Source organism: Myotis myotis, unplaced genomic scaffold (genome assembly GCF_014108235.1).
Source record: "Myotis myotis isolate mMyoMyo1 unplaced genomic scaffold, mMyoMyo1.p scaffold_m19_p_9, whole genome shotgun sequence".
Taxonomy (NCBI): domain Eukaryota; kingdom Metazoa; phylum Chordata; class Mammalia; order Chiroptera; family Vespertilionidae; genus Myotis; species Myotis myotis.
The window spans coordinates 83,614,591-83,640,717 of record NW_023416401.1 but is presented as its reverse complement, the minus strand read 5'-3'; the positions used below and the strand labels follow the sequence as shown (position 1 = coordinate 83,640,717).

At 48.4% G+C, this 26,127-nt stretch overlaps 1 protein-coding gene across 4 annotated transcripts in view; it reads left to right on the top strand.

The window, feature by feature from the left end:
• LOC118662633 (probable phospholipid-transporting ATPase IIA) overlaps positions 1-26,127 on the top strand; it is a 113,252-nt gene that overhangs the window by 9,079 nt on the left and 78,046 nt on the right. For 3 of the 4 annotated variants that reach the window (XM_036321235.1, XM_036321238.1, XM_036321236.1), the window contains exons 2-3: positions 18,990-19,134; positions 20,644-20,757. In XM_036321235.1, coding sequence (XP_036177128.1) covers positions 18,990-19,134; positions 20,644-20,757 — 259 coding nt within the window. Of the gene's footprint in view, positions 1-17,942; positions 18,214-18,989; positions 19,135-20,643; positions 20,758-26,127 lie in introns of those variants that run through there. The other variant, XM_036321237.1, reaches the window with a different exon arrangement.

The window sequence follows — 26,127 nt, the reverse complement described above, 5'->3', positions numbered from 1 at the left end:
CTCACCAGCACTTGTTGTTTGTTGATTTGTTGATGGTAGCCATTCTGACAGGTGTGAGGTGATACCTCATTGTCGTATTAATTTGCATCTCTCTGATGATCAGTGACTTTGAGCACTTTTTCATGTCTGTTGGCCATCTGTGTGACTGCTTTGGAGAAGTGTCTATTTAGTTCCTTTGCCCATTTTTAAATTGGATTGCTTATCTTCCTTTTTTTAAAAAAAATAAATCTTTATTGTTGAAAGTATTACGTATTTCCTCCTTTTTTGCCCATTGACCCTCTCCAGCCTGACCCCGCCCTCCACCCCAGGCCTTTACCACTCGTTTGTCTTCCTTTTAAGTTATAGGAGTTCCTTATATATTTGGGATATTAACCCTTTATCAGATGTATCATTGCCAAATATGTTCTCCCATATAATGGGCTCCCTTTTCCTTTTGCTGATGGTTTCTTTAACTGTGCAGAAGCTTTTTATTTTGATGTAGTCCCAGTTGTTTATTTTCTCCTTAACTTCCTTTGCCTAGATGTATCGGTAAACATATTGCTATGAGAGATGTCTGAGATTTTACTGCCTATGGCTTTTTCTAGGATTTTTTTGTTTTCACGACTTATATTTAAGTCTTTTATCCATTTTGAGTTTATTATGTTCTAGAGGCCCGGTGCACAAAAATTTGTGCAGGGGGGGTGTCCTTCAGCCCAGCCTTTTGGTTCCATATACATCTTTGGAGTATTTGTTCTAGATCTGTGGTATATGCTGCTGGTATTTTAATAGGGATTGCATTGAATCTGCAGATTGCTTTGGGTACTATGGACATTGTAATGATGCTAATTCTACCAGTCCATGAACACAGTATGTTCTTCCACTTGGTTATTTCTTCCTCTATCTCTTTTTTCAATGTCCTGTAATTTTCCAAGTACAGGTCTTTTACCTCCTTGGTTAAGTTTATTCCTAAGTATCTTAAATTTTTTATTGCAGTGATAAATGAGATTATTTGTTTAGTTTCTCTTTCTGAGAATTCATTATTGGTGTATAAAAAAAAGACATAGATTTTTGGGTGTTGATTTTGTATCCTGCTACATTGCCAAATTCCTTTATTAACTCCAGTAGTTTTTTGGTGGAGTCTTTAGGATTTTTTATGTACAATATCATGTCCTGTGCAAATAATGAGAGTTTTACTTCCTCCTTTCCAATTTGGGTGCCTTTTATTTCTTCTTTTTTTCTGATCACTGTGGCTAGGACTTCCAGTACTATGTTGAATAAGAGTGGTGAAAGTGGCCATCCCTGTCTTGTTCCTGTTCTTAGGGGAAATGCTTTTAGTTTTTGCCATTGAGTATGATGTTGGCTGTAGGTTTCTCATATATGGTCTTTATCATGTTGAAATATGCTCCCTCTATTCCCACTTTGCTGAGAGTTTTTATCAAAAATGGATGTTGGATTTTGTCGAATGCTTTTCCTGCACCTTTTGAATGATCATGCAATTTTTGTCTTTCAATTAGTTTATGGTGATGTATCACATTTATTGATTTGCAAATATTGTATCAGCCTTGCATCCCTGGGATAAATCCCACTTGGTCATGGTGTATGATCTTTGTAATATATTGCTGGATCCGATTTGCTAATATTTTGTTAAGGATTTTAGCATCTATGTTCATCATGGATATTGGCTTATAGTTCTTTTTCTTTGTAGTGCCTTTATCTGGTTTTGGAATTATGATAACGCTGGCCTCACGCAAAGAGCTTGGAAGTGTTCCTTCCTCTTGGATTTTTTGGAATAGTTTGAGGAGTTTAGGTGTTGTTCTTCGAAGGTTTGGTAAAACTCCCCTGTGAAGCCATTCGGACCAGGGCTTTTGTTTGCTGGGAGTTTTTGATTACTGCTTCTATTTCATCAGTTGTTATTGGCCTATTCAGGTTTTCTGATTCTTCCTGATTCAGTTTTGGGAGATTGTATTTTTTTAGGAATTTGTCCATCTTCTCCACATTGTCCAGCTTGTTGGCATATAGTTGTTCATAGTATTTTCTCACAATCCTCTGTATTTCTGTGATGTCTGTTGTTACTTCACTGCTTTCTTTCTGATTTTATTCATTTGGGTCCTGCCTCTTTGTTTCTTGATGAGTCTGGCTAACAGCTCATCAATCTTGTTTATCTTTTCAAAGAACCAGCTCTTGGTTTCATTGATCTTTTGTACTGGTTTTTATCCTCTATGTCATTTATTTCTGCTCTAATCTTTATTATTTCCTTCCTTCTGCTTACTCTGGGCTTTTCTTGTTGTTCTGTTCCTTATTGTCTTTTTAAGGTGACTCATCCAGTCTTAAAAAAGAAAAAAAAGAAAAAAAGAAAGAAAAACCGGTTGGGCAAGAAATTCATGTTTGGACTGTTGTTCTTATCTATGAGGTCAGCTTTCTGATTTAATAACTATGGAAGCCTTGAGCTGTTGGAAGAGACCATTGGGGAAGTGGTATGAGCTGACGTGTAACCCCTCTCCCCCCACTCCCCCAATTCAAATGTTGAAGTCCTGACTCCCAGCAGCACCTCAGAATGTGACTGTGTTTGGAGGTAGAGCCTTTGAAGAGAAGGTTACGTTAAAATGAGGCTGTTAGGGCGAGCCCTCATTCAGGAGAAGAGAGATTAAGACTCGTAGGAAGGTACCGAGGGCGAGAGGAAAGACCATCTGAGGACACAGTGGGAAGGCAGCCATCTGCCAGCACAGGGGAGAGGCGTCAGAAAACCCAAACCTGCCGACACCTTGATCTTGGACTTGCAGAACTAAGAGAAAATAGCGTTCTGTTGGGTAAGCACCCAGCCTGTGCTCTTGGATTGTGGCAGCCACCGGCAGCCAGTGCAGAAAGCACCTCGTTCGTGGCCACGTCGGCAGGTGTGGTCTCGCTTGGTGTTGCTAATAAATCTTCATGAGCCCTTCAGCCGTTTTCTCTAGACCAGCAGTTCTCAACCTGCTGGCCCTTTAAATACAGTTCCTCATGTTGTGACCCAACCATAAAATGATTTTCGTTGCTACTTCATCACTGTAATGTTGCTGCTGTTATGAATCGTCATGTAAATATCTGATATGCAGGATGGTCTTAGGCGACCCCTGTGAAAGGGTCGTTCGACCGCCAAAGGGGTCGTGACCCACAGGTTGAGAACCGCTGCTCTAGACACTCCAGTCTCGAGCTAGCATCTTGCAAAGTCCTGGGGCTGGGGCTGACGCCCCCTCTCCCCATCTTAACCTAAAACACTCCCACGGGCTGCAGGAGGGACGCAGCCCTGGCACAGCCCCAGGTGCTTCCCTGTGCTCCACGAGCTTACAGCCGTCGCATTTCCAGCTGCACGTTGTGTGGTGGCTGTTAGCTCTGGACACTTGGACGGTGCAGGTCAAGTACGTCAGACTTGCGGCCGGCGGGCCACACCCGCGAGTGCGACACGCTTGGGGTAGATGAACTTGAGCACTGCATCGCCGCCCAGCATTCAGTAGGCGGCCAGCACTGTTCTGAGTTCCATGTGGATCGCCCCATTCAGCCCTCCCGGCAACCCTCTTACCGATGACAGCCCAAGGGACAGAGGGTTCTTTCCCCTTTAGAATGGTTTTGCTTTAGAAGGACCAAGACTCATTTCTGTATTTTAAAAAACCCATTTTCCCTTCATATGAACGTAGGCAGCAAAGAGCTTTTTGCCACTGGCCTCCACGCCCTTTCCTATGCGAGTTTTCCTGTGCTGTCCGTTCAGAGCAGGCGGTTTTGTTGGGGTTTTTGCAGGCTTCTGTGCTTTGGAGGTATGTGTATATTCTGTTATTCGCAGTGAAAGCTGATAATTAGCAGACATGATGATATGACAGGAAAGTTCTAGAAACTTCAAGTTATCCTAGTAAGTATACATTCTTCAGAAACATGGTAACTGTTTTCAGAGTCACTTATTGATCAGTATTTTTTTTCTCACCCTCTTCGTATGAGGCACATTCATGCTGGGGCGAGGGGAGGGAAGGACAGAATATCTGTTTCTAAAATGTTTGTCCTCACTCTGTAAAAGGAAGTCATTTGAGTCTGATGAATACCTTTTAGCATTTATACAGTCAGTCTCCATAAAAATTCAAATAAAATGTAAAACTGGAGAACTTCATCCCCCCCCCCCCCCAATCTTCTCTCCTCATTTTCCTACTCCCCAAATGAAAGGCAATTAGAGGCTCTCTTCCAAGGATGACAACCTGTTCAGGCAAACCAATGGACCAGGTAGTGAACAGGAAAGACCACTTGTCCCATGGATTCCGTTCCCTAAATAAGCTGACTTTAAAAAGATTATGCACATGTACTCACATATACAAATACATATACATATACATATACATATACATATACATATACATATACATATACATTCACACTCACTAAAGAGCACAACTCATGCATGCAGTCAGTGAATTTTCATAACGTGAACACACTCCTGCAGCTAAGGAGACAGGCCGCTACTCAGAACGTCCCCTGTACGCCCCCCTTCGCTACTCCCCCCCCACACCCCATTTAACTAGACCTGACTGCTAACAGCAGAGATTCCTTGGGCCTGATTGTGAACAGATGCATCAAACAGCAGGTGCTCCCTGGTGCCTGGCTTTACCGGCTCCATGTTCTGTTTGTAAGATTAGACCACGTTGCATGTGTATTACACAGGGTGGGGTCAAAGTCAGTTTACCATTCATATGGAAAATAATCATAATAATAAAAGGTCAGGAGACGTCTCGACCAAAACGACCAAACGACCGGTCACCATGAGGTGCATGGAGCACCTCTCGAGCCCTCCCCCACAGCCCACAGGCTCTGATCGCAGCAAGGCTGGCAGCCGGCGGGCCCGTGGGGCGGCGGGCAGGCGTGGCAAGGCGGGCGCAGCTGCGAGCGCAGTGGGGGAAGGTGGGTGGGGCGTGGGCGAGTGGACGAGGCTGCGAGTGTGTAAAAGCACGAACTCTATCTAAAAGTGTGCCCACAGCGGTAAACCTACTTTTACCCCACCCTGTAGTTTGCTCGTCCCCGTGGCCACATGTAGACGTTGTATGACATGTCATCTCTCGGTCCCTTCCCCTCTTGCTGGACCCTGGGGCTGTCTCCAGGTTTGGCTCTGGGACTAGTGCTGCTGTGAACGTATCTTGGAGCCCAGGTACTGTGTGGTTTGGCTGGGCCCTGCGGTGTATTTGAGTTAGCGTGAGTAGAAATGGGTAATGTTCCAGCGTGTTAGTACTCAGTGGTGTGTCCCCATCGGGGGCAGTTCCTGTCACTCCGTATCCTCACCGACACTTGGTATCGTCTGTCTCCTTTCATTTCAGCTGTCCTTGTGGGAACAGAGTAATATCGAAAGAAATGCATTCTTTTCCTTATGATTTATGTGAGAGAGGCTTCCTTTTTCTTGACCTGAGGTTAAGTTTTGTTTTTTTAATATATTTTATTGATTTTTTACAGAGAGGAAGGGAGAGGGATAGAGAGTTAGAAACATCGATCAGCTGCCTCCCGCACACCTCCCACTGGGGATGTGCCCGCCACCAAGGTACATGCCCTTGACCGGAATCGAACCTGGGACCCTTGAGTCTGCAGGCCGACGCTCTATCCAGTGAGCCAAACCGGTTAGGGCGACCCACTTCCTTCTTTACAGTCTTTTGGAATTTCCAAATTTTCTACACTAACAAACATTGCTTTAATAATCAGAACGCAAGGCCTGAGGTTAAGTTTTGAGATACAGGTTAGCCAAGTCATGTGAAACCTGAAGGTAAGCCAGGCAAAATAATCACACCTCAGCAGCCAGCACCCTGTCCTTGAGGAGTTTAATTATAGGGAAACAGTAAAAAACTGTAGTTTATTTATACTCTCAACATTTATATGTGTTTATATTTCTTAATTATATACAATTTTATGTACCAAATTTTAATGTAATATATATTTTTATATTTATTTGTACTTTATAAAATATAAAAGTTACATGTGTGCATGTGTATTAAAGAAAAACTGGAGAACAGAGAAAAGCGCTGAATATAATCCTGGCGTTAACTTTCCCTTCAAAGAAACCACAACTGCCCTGGCTTGGAGCATCGTCCCAATAGACAGAGGTTGTGCTTTGATTCCTGGTCAGGGCACATAAATCCGTGGAATAACAAATCGATGTCTCCCCCTCACCCCATCCTTTCCCTCCCTCTCTCTCATCAATAATAACAAGCCCTGGCCGGTTTGGCTCAGTGGATAGAGCTTTGGCCTGTGGATTGAAGCGTCCAGGGTTCAGTTCTGGCCAAGGGCACATGCCCAGGTTGCGGTCTCGATCCCAGTGGGGGGCGTGCAGGAGGCAGCTGATCAGTGATTCTCTCTCATCATTGATGTTTCTCTCTCCCTCTCCCTTCCTCTCTGGAATCAATAAAAATATATAAAAAAAGAAAAAGACAACCACAGGTATCACAAACACTTCAGCGTATGCTGTGTTTCCGGGCCTACGTCGTCTTGTGAATGATAACCATGTAGTGTGCGTGTTTTTATTTCCTACCTTTCCCACTTAGCATTGTAGCGCAGGGCCTTTTCTGTATCACCAGGGCCTTTGTAAACGACGCTTTAAATGGCAACAGAATATTTCTTTGAAAAGACTTCGCTAATTTACTTAGCCCGGGCCCTATAGTTCCACAAATGGATTCCTGTTTTCATTTTTAAAAAAATGTTTCCGTTCTGAAGGCTGGCCCTCCAATGCAGCGTCACCCCAAAGGCACACAGGGGAACGCAGACCCCGGGACCCCAGCAGGCACCTGTTTGGGGTGGGAAGAGCGCCATCTGCAGCAGGACTTTCGCCAAACAGCTCTGCTCATGGCCCCGCAGAACCGCAGATAAAATAGGGCCTTCCTCTGCCTTGTTTACATGTTCCGGAGCGCGGCGCGGATTCTGGCACGTAGGAGGCGCTCACTTAATACCCGCTGAGTGAATGATGAGGAGTAGGAGCCACAGTTCCGGTCAGCCTGCCTGCTTCCAGTGCCCTTAGTTTTATTTGAAAACATTAAGATCCCCAAGGGACTCTGGGTTCCTAATTCCTGTGGGGTGTGGGTGGTGTGCGGGGCGCACGGCGGGCTCTCAGTGCAGGTGTGTGCGGAGTGTTGGGGCCAGGAGGCAGAGAAGCAATGGAACAACCTTCTGCACAGAAAGAAAAGGGAGGCCTCTCCCCCCTCCCTCCCTCCCTCCCTCTCCTCCATCCTTCCCCTCCCTCTCCTCCATCCTTCCCCTCCCTCCCCCTTTCTTATTCACTCAGCCTGTTGCTTTAAGGAATTAGCCACAGAAGCAGCTTGTCCCAGGCCTGGGTCACAGATCTCAAATTGATGCCAGATTTCCTGCTCAGCTGTAGCTGCCGCTGTTTCAGTCCTCAGGGCTCCCAGCAACTTCTGCTGCATCACCAAGATTTCTGACATCTTCAGGCAGTGAAGACTGGGGCTGGGCCTTTGTCAGGTAGTCAGGAACAACCCCTTCAGGAGCAGTGGGCCGTTTTGTGCCAAATGATGGCACCAGCAGCTTGGGGGACCAGGGCAAGCCAGACGACGCCCTGCCAAGCAGAGAGGCCCGGGGTGGCCCAGGAGGGGGGTGGCCCAGGAGGGACCTGCCCCACTTGGAGCCGTGCCTGAGCGCTCTCCCCAGCTCTGGGGCCCTGCAGCGACTTTCAAGCTCTAGAGTTTTATTTTTTTCCACGATGAAAATAATAATTTCTTTTTTAAAAAGTAGTGGTTCCTGTTATAGAAAACTTAAAGATGCAGTAGCTAGAATTATTGAAAGCCCTCCGCCCTCTTGTTAACATTGAGGTATGTTACCTTCTATCTGTATTTTTATTGAATGCCTATCAATGACATGATTTCAGTTCATTTTTACCATTATAAGTTAGACTTAGTCTAGAGAAGATATCTTTTTTTTTTTTTTAAATCATTGATTTCAGAGAGAAAAAGAAATCGGAGAGGTAGAAACATCAGTGATGAGAAAATCACTGATTGGCTGCTTCCTGCATACACTGGAGATAGAGCCCACAACCTGGGTATGTGCCCTGACCGGGAATCAAACCGTGACCTCCTGGTTCATAGGTTGACGCTCAACCGCTGAGCCACACTGGCCGGGCTAGAGAGGATGGCTTGATGCGTGAACTTTATTCCTTTTGAGGATTTTCATAGGCTAGACTCTAAGGCCAGTGGGTTAAATGGACCACGGGGCGTTCTAGGGCTTTCTGCAAGGCCTCCCTTGTTTTACTCCCTGTGAGACCCAGAATCGCCCCACGTACTAGGGTTAGGGTGTGGGCAATGCCCCCACCAGCCATTTTAGTTTTGCTTATGCTCAGTGCATGCCCACAACATTGGGAACGTCTGAGAGAGAGAAAGAAGTAAAAACATGTGCTTTCCTTCCTCTGTCCACCACTGGGCTTCCTGCTTATTAATGAGCGAGGTGGTGGGGGTGGAGGACAGGGGCCTGTGGTCGACTGAGGACACAATACAGGCTCTGTGGATGGGCCGGGTGACCTTAGCCCCTCGTGGTGGTGTGTGTTGGTAGTTATGCAAGACGTGTTTGAGAGGCTGAGCCTTCTTTGTTGAATGAATAGAAGAAGGTCTGCATGTCGTTTCTCATGATGAAGCTGTGTGCAGACCGCAGGGCCACGAGCAGACTGTCCGCCTTCCCTGCCAAGGGTGGAGGCGGGCAGCACGGTGGTTGGAGCCCAGGGTGGCATCCCCTGCGGCACCAGCATCAGAAAAGGTGGGACCATGCTACCTGGTGAGTGCCCGCCTGTGAGCTGTCATTGCCCAGACCCCCAGCACCTTCCTGGGAAACACCTCCCATGGCCGTCCTGGGGCTGTCTCAGCGCCAAAGCCACACCTGAGGTGGGGCGCGTGTGGCCGTGGCGCTGCCCCGGTCTCCATGGGAACAGGGAGGAGCCGGATCTGGGAAGGAAAAAGGTTACTAACACGGTGGTGGCTCCCCGAGGCCAGGGTAGGCTGTTGGGGCGCTGAGGGGTTGAGAATGTGGATTTAAGCAGGACGGCCTCTGTTCAAGTACGACCGGCTGTAGGACCCTGGCATGTGAGTGCGCTTCTCTGACGTGGGCATGGCTACGGTGCTCAGCACTTCGGGACTCGATGAGTTAGTGCGTGCAGAGTGCGGAGATCCCAAAGCCGTGGCCCATGTGGCCCACGTGGCCCACGGAAAGCACAGTCGCAGTGTTAGCCGTTGCTAAGGCTACCGGTGGGGTGGAGGGAGGAGCCAGGTGTCACTGGGACCCTTGCTGTGTCCCTGTCATTGGATTTTCTCTAGGTGGCTGTCTAGGTGATCCAGAGGCGGCTCTCATAGTCTGCCGTGGGCTGAGGTCTCCAAAGGCAGTGGTTCAGGCCGCTGGGCCAGCTGGAGGACAGTCTGAGGCCATTTCTCCATCTGTGAGCACCGCCTGTAGGACCATTCTTTTTTAAAACAAAGCATTCCTTAAAAAAATACATATATGTGTGTGTGTGTGTGTGTGTGTGTGTGTGTATGTGTGTGTGTGTGTGTGTGTATTTTTTATCAATCATTGGCTGGCTGCCTCCTGCACGCCCCACACTGGGGATTGAGCCCACAATGTGGGCATGTGCCCTGACCAGGAATCGAACCCTGACCTCCTGGTTCATAGGTCGATGCTCAACCACTGAGCTACACCAGCTGAGCGGACCTTTTTTTTTTTTTTTTTTTAATCCTCACCTGAGGATTTGTTTCTGTTGATATTTAGAGAGAGTGGAAGGGAGGAAGGAGGGGAGAGAGAGAAACATCATTGGTTCCTTCCCACATGATCCAGGCTGGGGATCGAGGCTGCAAGTGAGGTACGTGCCTTTGCCTGGGAATTGATCCTGAGACCCTGCGGTCCACGCTCTAACCATTGAGCCAAACCGGCCAAGGCGCATGTAGGCCCACTGTGAGCACCAAGGGAAGTAACTCACACTGAGGACTTCACCGCAGCACTGGGCCCACACTGAGCGCTTTAAAGATGTTCTTGCTTATTGTTTTGGTGTCTGAGGAATCACTTAATTCCACTCTCTGGCATTTTGGGGGCTGCTGGTGCTGGCTGGGTGCTGTGGCACCAGACCTGTCTTAGAACCGTGAGCCAGTGACCTCAGTCAACTGTAAATGCATGAGGTAAGGCAGCAGGTCTACGCGTGCTGGGTGCCTGGGGCCTGGGAGAGTCATCAGCCCTCCCAGCGTGCATGAGCACCTGCTGTAACCGGGCCTGACCCACGAGCTCACGGCTGGGAGCCGAGGCCGCACACTGAGAGCTGTGTGCTGTTTGGGCGGCGGGTAGGGGGGTTCGTTTCTAGATTTAAAAGTTGATCAGCACAAAGTCACATAGTTCAGTGTTTAAAAGGTACAGAAGTGTGCACATTGCAGACTCAGCTGCCATCCCACCCCCTCCGTTCAGCTACCCGTGCCCCTCCCGAGGCAACCACGCATCAATTTGAGAAGGTCATTCTAAAGACTTTTAAAGTATTTATTAAAAAAGCTCACGTAGCCCTCGCTGGTGTGGCTCAGTGGATAGAGCGTCAGCCTGTGGACTGAAGGGTCCTAGGTTTGATTCCGATCAGGGGCACATGCCCGGGCTGTGGGCTCCATCCCTAGTGGGGGGCATGCAGGAGGCAGCCGATCAGTGATTCTCTGTCATCATTGAAGTTTCTATCTATCCCTCCCTTCCTCTCTGAAATCAATTTTAAAAAAAAGCCCATGTATTTTTAAAAAAATGTATCTTTATTGTAAAAGTATTACAGATATACCCCCCTTTTTTCCCTTTGACGCCCTCCACCCCACTCCCCCATACGGGAATATCTTGAAGAGGACTTATCAAGTCAGAGTGAATGTGCATTTAAAATTTTGATGTTATCACCAAGTTGCCCTCCCTCAAGGCAATCCTGAATTAGACACCTCCCAGCTATGAAAGTATCTGTTTGGCTGGACTGACCAGTGCAGGTTATACTTTTTGATCTTGGTCATCGTGCTAAATAAAAAATGATATTTCAGTATGGGTTTTGCTTTGCATTAAATTTAAAAATCGCACCAGTTGCCAAAAAGTGAGTGTTCGCACATCCAAGTTTATGTTTCGTCTCTGTCTTGAAGAGTCAGATGGTCTGTCGTGCTGGGCTTATGTAGGAACATATCCTGGCAGGAGCTGGGGGCGGCCACTTCCTTCCCACAGTGTGCCCCATCCCACAGGCCCGTTGCTTGCTAGGCTTCTGGACATGTCAGCTCGCCAGTCCTTGTCTAGAGAGAAACCAAGTACAGGGTAGGGGTGCTCAGAGCTGCTTCCTCCTCTCTTTGCGAAGAGCTCAGAGTTGGGCTTTGAAGGGTAAGTAGGTGGGGGCTTCCCGCAGGAAGTCTGGTGTGAATGAGCCTTGCAGAGGGATTGGGAGTTGGAGAAAAGGACCAGCGAGGGAAGGACTGGGCACCAGCATTCGGAGCTCACCTGCCTTAGCTCAGTCAGTGGCTTGCTAATGGAGGACCTGGGATGCAAAGGTCAAAGGCTTGGACTTGAGCCCGTAATTATTGAGCCATAGTGGGGTGGGACGCCCTGTGAGTCTAGGTGCACTGCTGGGCAGAAAGAAACCAACAGGGGAAGACATAAGGCAGGAGAAGTAGGGAAAGGGGACAGTTCCCACCATCTATGCCTGCCCCCTTCTCCCAGGAGAACTAGAAATTACCACCTGTGTGTGTGTGTATTTGCTTCCCAGTATTTTCCCCCAGGCATAGGTATATTAGCATGTACTTTTAACGATAATATCTCTCTCTGTAAAAGGCTAATATGCTAAGTGTCCTTCCCTCTGTCCAGTAATGACATCATGTGCCAATGCCCAGCTTCCTCTCCCTAGCGATGACTAGCCTCCTTGCAGCTTCTTCAGCCCAGGAACAGGACTTGCTTTAGAGCCAGGTGGAAGCATTTCACACTTTAACCAAATGTCTGTAAAGCGTTTTCCTGTGCCTCATCTCGTTTGATCCTCACAGAAGTCCTGGTGAAGGTAGATAGGAGACTCGGTGGAATCCTATTTTTTTTTCCATTAGCCGGAAAACAGAGATTTAGAAAGCTTAGAAACTTGACCCGACTGAAAAGAAGTAAGAAATGATAGACCTTGAAAATGACTTCAGGTTTTCTCACTGCGCAGAATATAGTCAAACACGGCTGCAGTTAAATATTTCACCCTTTCTTCTCCCTGCATGATCTACAATAATCATCTGCTTCATGTTGATATTTACTGCTGTGTTGCTGACAGTTACCTGTAAGAGAAGTTGGTGCGCTTCACTGGGTTGGAAAAAGTTTAGCTAAATCAGAAAGCAGTCTAATTAAGCAAGTTTATTTTATATCTATAAAAGGCTAAGTTGACTCACGCATGCTCCATACATATAAAGCTCTTGCTGATGCCAATTGCATGTGTGTGTTTCCATCTGTCATTGTTGATTGTGAATTTGGTTGACACTTCTATTATAGAGAAAGGGCCAATAGCAATATTAAACTATTTCTTCTAATTAATTTCCTTTCCATGTGCACGAATTTGTGCACCGGGCCGCTAGTAGCATACTAAATAGCATATCTATAGCTTTATTTTTTCTTCCCCCTACCTCATCACTTGGATCTGGACCTGCCAGTGTGTGACCTCATTCTTTTATTGCCACAGGTTCAGTGTACAGGGCGTCCCTCCATAATGGACATCTGGGCCTCTGCAGGTTTTGCTCTCTCAGTGCTGCTGTGAGCATCCTTGTGTGTTTCCTGTTGCTTACCGGTCCCTGTAGTTGCCTAGGATACATTCCTCCAGGTGGATGTGCTAGGTCAGAAGATCTGAGCTCTCCATTTAAAGAGAAATCGCCACCTTGACTTTTTTCATGGATATAGTCCCATTTCTCCTCTGGCCAGTAGCATCCTGTGGCCAGAGATATGGTTGACATCAGTGACCTAGCTTCCTCCTTTGCATTCTTTCTAACTTGAGATTTGCATTCTCCTGCTTAAGTAAACCACACCTAGCCACTGAGATGTTTATAGAACAAAGAAGTAAAAGTTTGGCTTTGTACCTCCCTTCCTCTTTTTCCAGCATCCTTATTTTCTCCCCTCCAGGCACCTGTGCTTAGCAATTTGGGTTACATCCTTCTAGAACAGTGGTTCTCAACCTTCCTAATGCCGCGACCCTTTAATACAGTTCCTCATGTTGTGGTGACCCCCAACCATACAATTATTTTCGTTGCTACTTCATAACTGTAATTTTGCTACTGTTATGAATCGTAATGTAAATATCTGATATGCAGGATGTATTTTCATTGTTACAAATTGGACATAATTAAAGCGTAGTGATTAATCACAAAAACAATATGTAATTATATATGTGTTTTCTGATGGTCTTAGGCGACCCCTGTGAAAGGGTCGTTCGACCCCCAAAGGGGTCGTGACCCACAGGTTGAGAACCGCTGCTCTAGAACTACAGTCGATGTGGTAAGCACTAGTTATATGTGGCTATTTAAATTGAGGGAATAACATTTAAATTTTACATTTTGAGTACTCGAAAGTCTCATGTGGCTACGTGGCTGCTCTCTGACAAGGCAGATATAGAACCTTTCCATCATTGCAGACATGCGTGGAGGATGCTGCTCTGGACCAGGGTCTCAAATCGGGGTGATTGACGTTTGGGGCTGGATCATCCTCTGTGTGGTGCTGCCCTGTGCATCGGAGGATGTTTAGCAGCATCCCTGGCCTCCACCCACTAGATGCCAGTAGTACCTCCCTTTCCTGCACCTGCATTTGGGACAACCAAACAGCCCTGTAGACATTGCCAACTGTCCCTGGGGGTCAGAATTTATCCTCGGGCGGGGGGCTGAGGGGGGAGGAACTCAACCCCCCCCCCCCGTCCCTCCCCTCCCGGTCCCTCCCACCCCCCAAGGCTGTAGACTATTTTTTCCATATTGCTCTCAGTTTTTCTTCCTGGGCCTTCCCAGTGTCAACATTGAGACGGGCACTTCCTGGACCCTGGCTGCCGGCAAGGTTGGTGCGTCACGCAGCAGCTCAGCGAATACTCACTGAGTGGGTGCCGATCGCCGGCCCCGAGAGCAGGCGGGATCCTTCTCCGAGGCCGGCTCCTGGCTGCAGCAGTCACCTTTCCAGAAGCACGGTTGCCATGGCACTTCCCCCTGTAATATTTGCTTTTCCTTTGCTGTCGGCCTGGCCGTGTGAAACCACTGCACATCAGCGGTCATCACCTTTGTTTGTTCTAGAGTCAATTTATAAGAAAAATCTACTTTGGCTTTTCTCTGTTTAAATGGTCTAAGCTGGAAGCAGTGAGACTAAGTTATCTCTAGCCTCACATCTTTTAAATTTTTATTTTGTTATATTTTTATTGATTTCAGAGGAAGGGAGAGATAGAAACAGCAATGATGAGGGAGAATCATGGATTGGCTGCCTCCTGCATGCCCCACACGGGGGATTGAGCCCGCATCCCGGGCATGAGCCCTGACCGGGAATGGAACGGTGACCTCCTGGTTCATAGGTCAATGCTGAGCCCGGGCCTAGCCTTACATCTTAACCTAGTTGAATAGCTGTTGATATTAACAGGTGAGAAAATTGTTTCATGTTTTTTTTTAAATCTAGAAAAATAACTCGAGAAGTAATATCTACTGTTTTAAAAAATATATTTATTGATTGATTGATTTTAGAGAGAGAGAGAGAGAGAGAGAGAGAGAGAGAGAGAGAGAGAGAAACATTGACTTGTTCCACTTTTTTTATGCCTCCATTGGTTGATTCTTGTATGTGCCCTGACCAGGGATCCAACCTGCAACCATTTGGGCTGATGTTCCAACCAATTGAGCTACTTGGCCAGGGCTCAGTATCTACTATTAATTGAATGCCTGTTATGTGCTAGGTCCTGTCCTATCCCTTTTCTGTATAAAATCTTTATCCTCATAGTAACTCAGCAAGGCAGGTCTTATCTTTTTACAGGGAGGGAAAATGGGCTCACAGATGAGTAGCTGGAAGGCGCACAGCCGGTGTGGAGCAGGGCTGGGATGTGTTCCTAGTGTGTTCCTAACACTGTCCATGTGGTCCTGCTGTGTTGAAACAGTGGCTCTCGCCTGTCACTGCTTTTTCAGCCTCTCCATTAATTCTCCCTCTTAGGGATTCTGCGGCGCAGCCATGTCCCCAGGCTGCCTGGGGTGCGGGGTGGGAGTTACTTTGCCCTGGCATGTGACAGACAGCTCCGTTTGGTATTAGGAAATAGCAGTAGCAGTCCACGACACCAGGTGACAGCTGTCACAACATAGCTCTGGGCGCCTTCCTCCCAGACCTTGGAGGGGGAGGGGCCTGAAGTCCACCCACTAGGCAGAGGGGGTCTGGCAGCGGCCTGGAGGGGAAGAGCTAGAGCTTTGCAGGTTATAAATCCAGAAGCTGAGAAGGGCCTCGCTACCGCCTCTTCTGTTTGGACGGGCCGAGGGAAACTTGGTCACTTGTAAGTTGGCCACCACGCCCAAGGCTTATGCTGCAGGACGTTAGTTCCCAAGATATGCTTCCAGACGCTGCAGTGATAGAGTAACTCACGGACAGGAGCTAAATCACTTTGAGACGGGTAGGAAGACACCCACTTCCTTTTCCAGTTTTCCGTCAGTATTGCTCACCCTGGCAGGGCCCCCTTTTTAACAGCTGACCCTGCTGCTGTCTCCACGCTACAGGGAGGAGAAGCGGCCCCGGGCCTGGCCGCCGCTGTGTCCAGGGGGAGTCTTGCGGGATTTGTTAGCTTCTCATTGCGTTGATCATTGCATTGATTTTGGTATTTGCCTTCTTTGTCTGACAAAGTGTGATGCTGGTTTTCCATTTATGATAGTGACATGAAGTTACCTCTTAAAATACATTTATGTAAATGGAGTTCTGACCTGGGCACCGCTGACACTTGGGCCGGGTCATCCTCTGTCGTGGGTCCCGTCCTGTAAGTTGGAGGACATTGAGCAGCATCCTGGCCTGCTCTGCCTACTACCTACCAGTGGCTAACCTCCACTGGGAATCACCGATTTAGGCAAAATTGTGAATTTAGACTAGTGGTTGGCAAACTGTGGCCCCTTGAGTGTGGCTCTTCCACAAAGTACCACGTGTGGGCGTGCACCTACAGTGCGATTGAAACTTCATGGCCACACTCAAGGGGCCAAAGAGCCGCATGTGGCTCGCGAGCCGCGGTTGCTGACCACGGATTTAGACAATAGAGGTAGTTGGATATCGCAGAAATCCTGTGTATGAAAATGGCTAAAGTTTGGGAATCTGCTTAGGAAATTTCCTTCAATGTCCTCGTCTGTCTTCTTTGGCACTGACATCGATCGGTTCAGTAGTCAGGTGGACGCCCCGGCCGGTGTGGCTCAGTTGGTTGGAGCATCGTCCCACGGACCACAGGTTTGATTCTCCATCAGGACACATACCTAGGTTGTGGGTTTGATCTCTGGTTGGGGCGCGTTCGAGAGGCAGCTGATTGGTGTTTCTCTCTCACATCTATGTTTTTCTCTCTCCCCTTTCCTCCCTTTCTAAAAATAAAAAATAAAAAAGTCAGGTGGGGAGGTGTCTTGAAAGGGGAGAGAGAAAGCAACGCTGTCCAGGAGAACTTCCTGTCATGCTGGAATGCTCTGTGTGCTGCTATGAACATAGGGGTGCTTCTTTCTGATTGGTGCTTCAGGTTTCTTAGGATATATTCCTAAGAGTGGGATCACTGGGTCAAATGGCAGATCCATATTTAATTTTTTGAGGAAACGCCATACTGTTTTCCACAGTGGCTGCACCAGTCTGCATTCCCACCAGCAGTGCACGAGGGTTCCCTTTTCTCTGCATCCTCGCCCAGCGGGAACTCTTAAGAAGCTTAGGATCTCAGACACATAAATCCATTGGGGATACATCTTTAAGGAGGGCTCGGCCATGTGGCAGACACGACCGTCAGATGGGAGGTTTGGCATAGTGGTTAACAGATGCCCAACTGGCTTGAGCAAAGTAAAATAAAACAAAACGAATTCACTGGTTCCTAAGACAGCCCAGGGAATGGACAGACCACCAAGGAGATTTTCTGCCTGTGTAAGTCTGTATCTACATCCCTCTCAGCTCCTTCCTTTTCTTTTTCTTTTTTTAAAATACGTTTTTATTGATTTTAGAGAGAGGCAGGGAGAGCTGCCTCCTGCCTGTCCCCTATGGGGATGGAGCCCGAAACCCAGGCTTGTGCCCTGACCGGGAATCAAACCAGCAACCTCTCGGTGCTTGAGACAACGTTCGACCAACTGAGTCACACAGGCCGGGGCTCCTGGCTTTTCAATTTAGTGCATCTCTCAGTAGGGCCACCCGGCCCATGCAGCTCTCGGTCTTCAAAGATTGCTGGGATTCCATTTTGTGGACGTTCTCTGTTCATTTAACAGCCAGGTTTGATGACCGGTCAGGTTTGACCACTGGTCAGGTTGATGACTGGTCAGGTTTGATGACCGGCCAGGTTTGACAACTGGTCAGGTTTACTCCCAGTCTTTGGCCTCCACAGTGCAGGCCACACTGACGGTCCTGCTGCTTTGGGCACGTGCACGCCCCTGCCAGTGAAGTAACAAGCAGTTTAACCTGGCAGCTTGCTGTGCCGAGCCTTCTGCTAAAACATAACCGACAAAACTTCTATAAACAGCCAGCCTGACTGTATGTGAGTCCCTTAAATTCATTCTTTAGCTTTCAGTACAAACAGACAGCAGTGGGATCCATCATTACGGGGTTATTGTAGGATGGGGAGAGAATTTCCGGTTCTGCAAATGGAAGGGTGTGCTTCCTATTAAATGAACCAACCCTCCGTCCCTCCTCCCCTCCCTCCTTCATTCAACACCCAGAGTGCCCACAGATGGCCAATGTGGGTAAGTCACACCCAAGAGCAGGAATGGGGTTGGACTACTTGAGGCTTCTGTGTGTCTGGCCGTTGGACGACTTAAAGAGGCGCCAACACGAATGAGTTGCTGGGAGCGAAGCCGCCCTTATCAGAGCCACACTGTACCGGGCAGCAGTTCGCTGGAGCGAGGAGGCTATTTTTAAGCAGCAGCGTCGAGTTTCAGCGTGGAAATTCTGAACATCCGAGCAGGCAGCTTGCTGGCTTGCTAATCTTTGGGGTCCTGATGCCCGGGACTGTGTTTGCTCAGCCCTGGACCCCAGCACCTGACCTGGGCCTGCTTGGCCTGCAGGACGAGTGGAGAAGGGAGTTCCTCCGTGACAAGTAATTATGTGAGTCCCGTCCGGCTGGTTTCACTTCTGCTGGGTGTCTCGCGGGGCCGGCCGGCCGGGCTGGGTTCCTCCCGCCAGCCTGTGTGTTCGGGCCGCGAGGGGACCGTGGGGTGTTCCTGTTGCCGTGCTCACCAGGGCTTGTAGCTCTCGGGAAAGACACACTGCCTTTTGGGGGTGTCTCCGAGTGGCTTTGTTCGCCAGAGCCGGCCACGTTCCCAGGCGTCCCCTTAGCTTGCGCGCGGGTGACCGGGACGGCCAGGTGGGGGGGGCCCTCGGGCCGGCCCGCCTCCAGCTTGTACGCTGGCCCGTGTCCAGGTCACGCCGGGCGAGTCTCCGTCCTTCTGTGTCGCTGAAGGGAGCGCTGGGGAAGGCAGCCTCTGCCCCTCCTCCTTTCCACAGGGAGCGCGGGGTGAGCAGCAGCCCGAACAGCAGGGCTGTTGGACAGGACAGGCACGGGTCAGAGCCAGACCCGGCTGTCCCGCACGTCTCAAACCCGGGGGCTGCACCCACTCTCCTGAGCTTTCTTCCCTCCTCTGTACAGTGCAGAAGTACTAACCATCTTGCCAGTGGAAAGATGAATTCTGTTTTTTGAAATAAATAATTTGGGCTTGGGGGCAAAGCACCTTTGATTGCGACCCCAGCTTCTTAGGAGCCCCAGTTCTGTTTCCCATCTCCCCCGAGGATGCGGCCCCACAGGGGCCCCAGTGCCGAAGCTTTCGAGGAAAACGTGCCGAGGAGGGCGAGGCCTTGACGCTGTGGGCGTGTCTTTCCCGCAGGTGCTGTGAGTGGCTGAGATGCTGCGGTGGGGGAGAGCCCAGGCCCCGCACGGTCTGGCTGGGGCACCCCGAGAAGAGGGATCAGAGGTACCCCCGAAATGTCATCAACAATCAGAAGTACAACTTCTTCACCTTTCTTCCTGGGGTATGTATGGGCAGGGACCACACCTGTTTTTTTCTTCCCACACCAAATGCACGCAGTGGTGCCAGTCTTAGAAGACGGAGGTCCCCGTGGCAGGTTTTGTGAACACGCGCTTGTCTTTTCCACACCCCGTTACCACTGGCGGTGGCTGCTCTCTGTCTGCACAGCTGTGAGACCACCTGATCAGTTACATCAACTTCACATTTATTACTTATTTAGTGTGTTGTGCGTAAGAGAGAAAACGATATTACAGGGACCTGGCATTATAACCAGAACCCCGGAAAGCCCCAGTGCTTAAATTTCCCCCCATCGTCACGAAACACATATTTAGCTGCAGGAAAGTTGGGGGATAAGAGTATAGAGAGAAAAAAAAAAAGATGCATTTTAATCCTTTCACCCAAAGAATTTCTGGGAACATTTTTTGCTCTGCTAACATTTTTGCTAATGACTTTCTGGTTTGCTTGGTGTGTTACTCTGTAGTCATAGCACTTCCCATTAACTTATACAAATACATGGACAGGAACTCCTCCAACCTTCCCCCAACGCACGCAAATCAAACGCCGATTTTTATTCACTGTGGCCTCCAGACACTGATCGACTATAGAAGCCGCAGCGGCAGCCAGTTCCAATGCTGGAAAGGAAAAAACGTTACTATCTTCGATTTATTGTGAGATAATACGGACACACACATGCATTATACTGTAGCTTAAGGTCCCTTCAAATGCTTTTTTTCTTTTAACCAGAGTCTCTCTCTACCTTTATTCACAAGGCTCTTTGACCTCTGAATAGGCTAATGATGGAATCCCATTACCTTTTCTTGGTAGTCTACAGTTGGTGCCTTCTTAATGTTTTAATTGCATAGTTTCAGTTGTTCTTTTTAAAAATTATCTGTATTGTTGAAAGTATTACAGATGCTCTCCTTTCTTCCCCATTGACCCCTTCCACCCTGCACGCACCCTGAATGGTTTTTTAAGGATGATTTTGATTACATTCATTGCTCGCTGTCTCAGCCCTCCCCACCCTTCCCCCAAATCTCAGTAACTTAACTCAAGAAAAAGTTTATTTCTTGTTCCTGGGAATTCTGATGCAGACGTGACCACTCTCTTCCCTCTGGGAGCTACGCCTTCTGGAATTCTGGCCACCGGTGTCCCCGTGGCCGGGCCAGAGCAGTGGCCCAGCGATCACGCTTAACCACCTTAGCCTTGGAGAGACTCGTCATTTTCTTTTATTTTTTTTTTAAAATATATTTTTATTGATTTCAGAGAGGAAGGAAGAGGGAGAGATTGATAGAAACATCAGTGATGAGAGAGAACCATTGGTCGGCTGCCTCCTGCACGCCCCACACTGGGGATCGAACCTGAAACCTTTTGTTGAACGGGATGACGCTCCAACCAACTGAGCCACCGCCACGGCTGTAGGAAAGTTTTAAAACATTATTCACCTCCCACTCGCCCTGCCCAATCCTATCAGATAAGCCTTGAATGTCTCCTCTCGCTTCTCTCCACATTCCAGGTGCTGTTCAACCAGTTCAAGTACTTTTTCAACCTCTATTTCTTACTCCTCGCCTGCTCGCAGTTTGTACCTGAAATGAGACTCGGTGCGCTCTACACCTACTGGGTCCCCCTGGTGAGTAACGCGCCCTGTCTGCTCAGTGACCGCAGAGCTGGGGACAGACAGCTCTTTGTCTCTCTCGCTCTAGCATGTGGAATGGGAGAGTAGCCCTTTCAGGGAGAGGGCACCCTCAAGCTAACTCATTGGGCGCCCCAAGATTTTAAGGTTGCAGCTCCATTTCCTACATCAGCAGGGTCAGACGATAGTGAGTTCTGTGCCATTCCTTCCTTCTGTCACTCTGCTCCTCCGTCATTCATCGTCTCAGCAAACAAGGGAGGCCAAGCCCCGGTCTCTGTGGACTGTGCTGTTTGAATTGTTTTCTGAGACCCCATGTTCTACTTACTCTGTGTATGCTATTTAGGGGGAGGGTTTAAAAAAGTAACAGATTCTGTGCTTTCATGTATATGAATGTGAGAGAACTGACCAGATTGCCCCTCCATTCCTTCCCTTGCCTTCTTTTCTTTCTTCCTTTCCTTTGCCAAATGGTAATTGAGCACCAACTATGCGCCAGGCACCATGTTGGGTGCTGGGGGTGCAGTGATGAACAAAACATATAAATTCCTGCTCTCATGGAATTGATTTTCAGAGGGATAGACAATAAACAGATTAATAAAGTTGCTTCAAATTGTGGGAAGGCCTGTGAGGGTAACAGAATAAGGTCATAGGACAGGCGGGGTATCCCAGGTTCCTGGAGTGTTTGCTGAATGGATGAAGGTGGGGGCTGGGAGCTGTGGAGGGGCAGACTAGCCAGGGTAGCCATGGAAGGCCTCTTGAGGAGGTGATGGGAAGGGGAATAGGAGGGTGGGAGGACTCTGGGCAGACAGCAGCCGTGCAAAGGCCCTGTGGTAGACAGGAGCTCAGAGGACTTGGAGAACAGAAAGCGGCTCAGCATGACTGGCACTGGAAAGGGCAGAGCTGATGCCTTTTTCTCCAGAGACATCATGAAGTGTATGTAATTGCTGCCTGTTTCTCTCTCAGCTGGACTCGGGGAACACTTAGATTCTCTTTTCACAAACATGGTTAAATTTTTTAAAAAAAATATTTTTATTGATTTCAGACAGGAAGGGAGAGGGGGAGAGAGATAGAAACATCAGTGGTGAGAGAGAATCATTGATTGGCTGCTTCCTGCACGCCCCCTACTGGTGATAGAGCCTGCAACCCGGGCATGTGCCCTTGACTGGAATCAAACCCTTCAGTCCGCAGGCTGATGCTCTATCCAAATTGAGCCAAACCAGGTAGGGCTAAATTTTAATTGGAAGAAGATTTGTTTTAACATTTATATTTAGAGAGAGAGAGGGGGAAGGCGAAAGAGAGAGGAACTTTGATTTGTTGTTCCACATATAAGAGACAGCCAGTGAATGCATAAATAAGTGGAACAACAAATGTATGTTTCTCTCTCTCTCCCTTCCTCTTTTTCTCTAAAAATAAATAAAGAAAATTTAAAAAAAGATATACACAGTTCTGAGTAATTTTTCTTTCTAATCTTCAGCATCTCTTCTTGACTTTTGAACACTGACAACTCACTAAAACAATGTGAGAGCTCTGTGTGAATTGGACACACTCCGACCGGTGCTCCGCTAGAAGTGGTAGGAGTTCCTTAGGACCTCGCGTGGGTGGCTTTGTGCTCAGGGCACCCACTGGCGCGTGGAATGCTCCAGACCCTGCCTCTGAAGTCTGTGTATTGGCTTCTTTGCAAACCCAGATGTGCTGCTCTCTACTGCCTCCCAAGGGGCTTCTGTTCATTTTTCTTTTTCTTTTTCAATTACAAAGGGACTTTTCCTTATTGGAAAAAAATTTGAAGAACAACTGGGGGAAAAACCCCCACACAAATGCCCCTGTGCAGCTGCCCCCGAGATGCCCCATTTATGTTCTGGTCGATTTCCTTTTCGTCCCTTACATGTGCCTGTGTTTTGTGCGCACTCTAACATACAGTGTAGTAAATTCTGTATGTTATGTAAGTGCATATGTTTTGTAAATTGGGATCCCAAGTGCTCACGAAGATAGCTAGCTGTGTGTCTCCCCTCCTCCCTGCCTCTTGCACCTCAAGCGTGATATCTGACCTGGTGTGTGTCCTCGTTCTTCATGGTACCCGTCTGCCCAGCCTGTGGTATAAACCCATCACCCGACAGGTTCTGGGGTACAGATCTGTTCACACCCCCACTACCTCGTCTACCTTATCTTGGCATCTATGGTGGGGAGGGGATGTCAGCCACATTGGGAATAAGCTTTTCATTCTCTTAACCAGATTCATGTACATACGACTAAGGGGGGGGGGGGGGATGAATTTAACAGGAATTCACACGCCTGAAAAAGTTGGTGAGAATGAGATCAGCTCTGGTGAATTCTCCCAGAGGCGGTCAGCGAGGGTCCCTGTGGGCCAGAGGCGAAGCGAGCTGCCCCGGGAAAGGACTCCCAGCTTGATAAGGGAGAACTGAGGGGCCAAGGAGACTGGGGAAGTCGCTTGAGGTCGTGGTCGGATGTGAAGGGTTTCTTTCGATCTCACAGCGACAGAGCTCCCTCCCTTTCTCCGAGGAAAGGTCTTGGGATGTCAGAAGGGCTCTGGGCTGCACGGAGACCGTGTGTACAGGGAGATTCGTTGCGGCTTGTTGCGTATAATGAAAAATTGGAAACAAACACTTGTCTGTCGGTAGTTACCCACATGCTGGTGGAGCTGCTCCGGGGCGCTGCCCAGGAGTGAGAAGCCGGGAAGTCACTCCAGGTGCTGACCCGGGAGGGTGTGACTCATGTTTTTCTTGACGTGGAAAAAGCAAGTTGCAGAACAACATGGACCGTATGCTCCAATTTTTATGACCCTCTCCCACAACAAATACAGGGGTGGGCAAAAGTAGGTTTACCGTTGTGAGTACCCCAAACAGAGTTCATTCTTGTGTTATTATTTATTAATTAGTGTATATTTATTTGTATTACAACTGGGGTGAGGCAAAAGGGCTGGGGGAGTGGGTGGGGGCTGGGGTGACCAGGCGGGCTCCCACCCCTTCCAGTCCTGTCTCCTCGCTGAAATGTCCCTGGGATTTTCCAGGAGAAGCCGGAAGACCTGATTTTCAGTGTAAGCCACTGACCCCTGGTTTTCCTGGGACCCGGCCTCAGCTAGAAGCCGGCCGGTTGACGGCAGCCTCGGGCCATCCTGAGGTTTCTAACTCAGGATCAGGGCCCCTGGGACGGTTCAGGACGCAGAGGGGATGTTTGTCTGGTAGAAGTCCTGGCTTTCTTTCCGGGGCCTGCAGAACAGGGAGCTTGGGGTGGAAGATGAATTGGACACCACCTATTTCTAGGTGACTGTAGCCGACTTCCCTGAAAGGCCCTAGATGTTTGTGCAGGGAATCAACGTGCAGTTCTTGGCTAGAACACATTTTGAAATGTCTCTGACCATCTTGAAAGCCCCGGCATTTCAAACCCAGGTAGGAGCGCAGTAGGTCAGCGTGAGGGCTGTGGAGCACGTGGCTGAGGTGCAGGCCTTGGCCCCACTTTGATGAGAAGTTGTTTCATCTGAACAAACTGCTGAACCTCAGTTTCCACATCTGTAAAACGGGTGATCAGGTCTATTTCCTTGGCTTGTTGGGAGGATTACATGAAATAACAACACGGAAAATGCTTCCGATAGCTCCTGGCATATAGAAATTAGTCTCATTTTAATTTTTAAAACCTGCGCTAGTGACACTGTTGTTCACTGTCTGGATTAAGTTTTAGTTTTTAATACTTTTTCTTGGCACTAATATAGTAGAGGAAGAATTTCTTCAGGAGATAGCAGAAATAGCCCATAACATTGTATGAAGGCCAAGTAATAAATCTAGATTTTTTTGTTATTAAGATATAATTTATACACCATAAAATGCACAGACACGGCCCAGCTGGCGTAGCTCAGTGGTTGAGCGTGGACCTATGAATCAGGAGGTCATGGTTCAATTCCTGGTCAAGGCACATGCCCGGGTTGTGGGCTGGATCCCCAGTGTGGGGCGTGCAGGAGGCAGCCGATTCATGATTCTCTCTCATCATTGATGTTTCTCTCTCTCTCTTCTCCCTTCCTCTCTGAAATCAGTAAAAAAAGGTATATATATATATATATATACACACACACACACACACATATATATTAAAAAAAAATGCACAGACATGGAGTTTCTGATTCAGTGAGTGTTGACCTTCATCAACACCCATGTAAACGCCACCTCAGTAAGACAAGAACACTTCCATCGCTCCGGAAAGTTCCCAGTGCCCCTTTCCTGCCAACCCCTCCCCCGCCAGAGGCAGCTGCTTTTCTGAATTCTATCTTTTTCAGGCAGTTTTGTTTTCGCAGGTCGACTTTTGATGTTCAACATCACCACAGAGCCTTATTGACACCTTCACAGTGGCTCTCTGTGCGCTGCCATGGCCTGCATTTCTCTATAAGCTCAGCTTGGGCCTGACAGCCCCGGCCCACTTTCAGACCTCTTTCTAGATGTCTGTGGATGTGCAGGGCCTCCGAAGTTGGACGGCTGGAGTTTATTTCTGGACCACATTTGCATCTCTTTGTAAATAAATTTCTAGCCAGGGAATGGCGTGTCCTCCAGAATTAATGAGAACTGTGTGTTTGGGGGCGGGGAAGGGTAGGTCGGATGAACTTGGGAGGCCCTGTTCATTGGCAGCAGGGAGGCTGCAGCTTCTGTCTTTACTTACTTATTTATTTTTTTAATCCTCGCCCGAGGATGTTTTTCCATTGATTTTTAGAGAGCGTGGAAAGGAGGGGAAGAGACAGAGAGAGAGAGATACAGCGATGTGAGAGAGACACATCGATTGGTTGCCTCCTGCATGTGGGGATCCAGCCGCAACCCGCACACGCCCTTGCCTGGAATTGAACCCGGGACCCTACAGTCCACAGGCTGATGCTTCTGTCCACTGAGTCAAACTGGCTAGGGCGCAGCTTCTGTCTGCATGAGCACACACTCCCACTGTCATCCGTGCGACTCAGCCAGGCCCATGCAGGGCAAAGAGAAACCAGAACATTTGAAGAAAACAAACAACAACAAAAACCTGGCCTCTGGCCCAGAACAACAAAACTGCAGCGTGAGTGGGGGGAGGAGGGAGGGGCGGGGTGGGGTGGGGCTCTGCAGACCGGGCCTGTGGTGCCGGAACAAGCTTCCTCTCCTCCATACTAGGTCTGCAGGTCTGCGTATGCTTTTGTTCTGAAATGGGCCCGTTCTTCACATATGATTGGCAGCAGGAGGCAGGAGGAGTCCTGTGATTGTAAATTATCTGGGGCTTTGGAGGAGGTCCACAAAGCAGCGCCTCTCTGGCTAGATTTACATAAGGGATCTGAATCAAAGTTAATGCATTTCACAGGGTCAACAGCATGAAAATGAAGTCAGCAAGCAATCCCTACTGCTACCC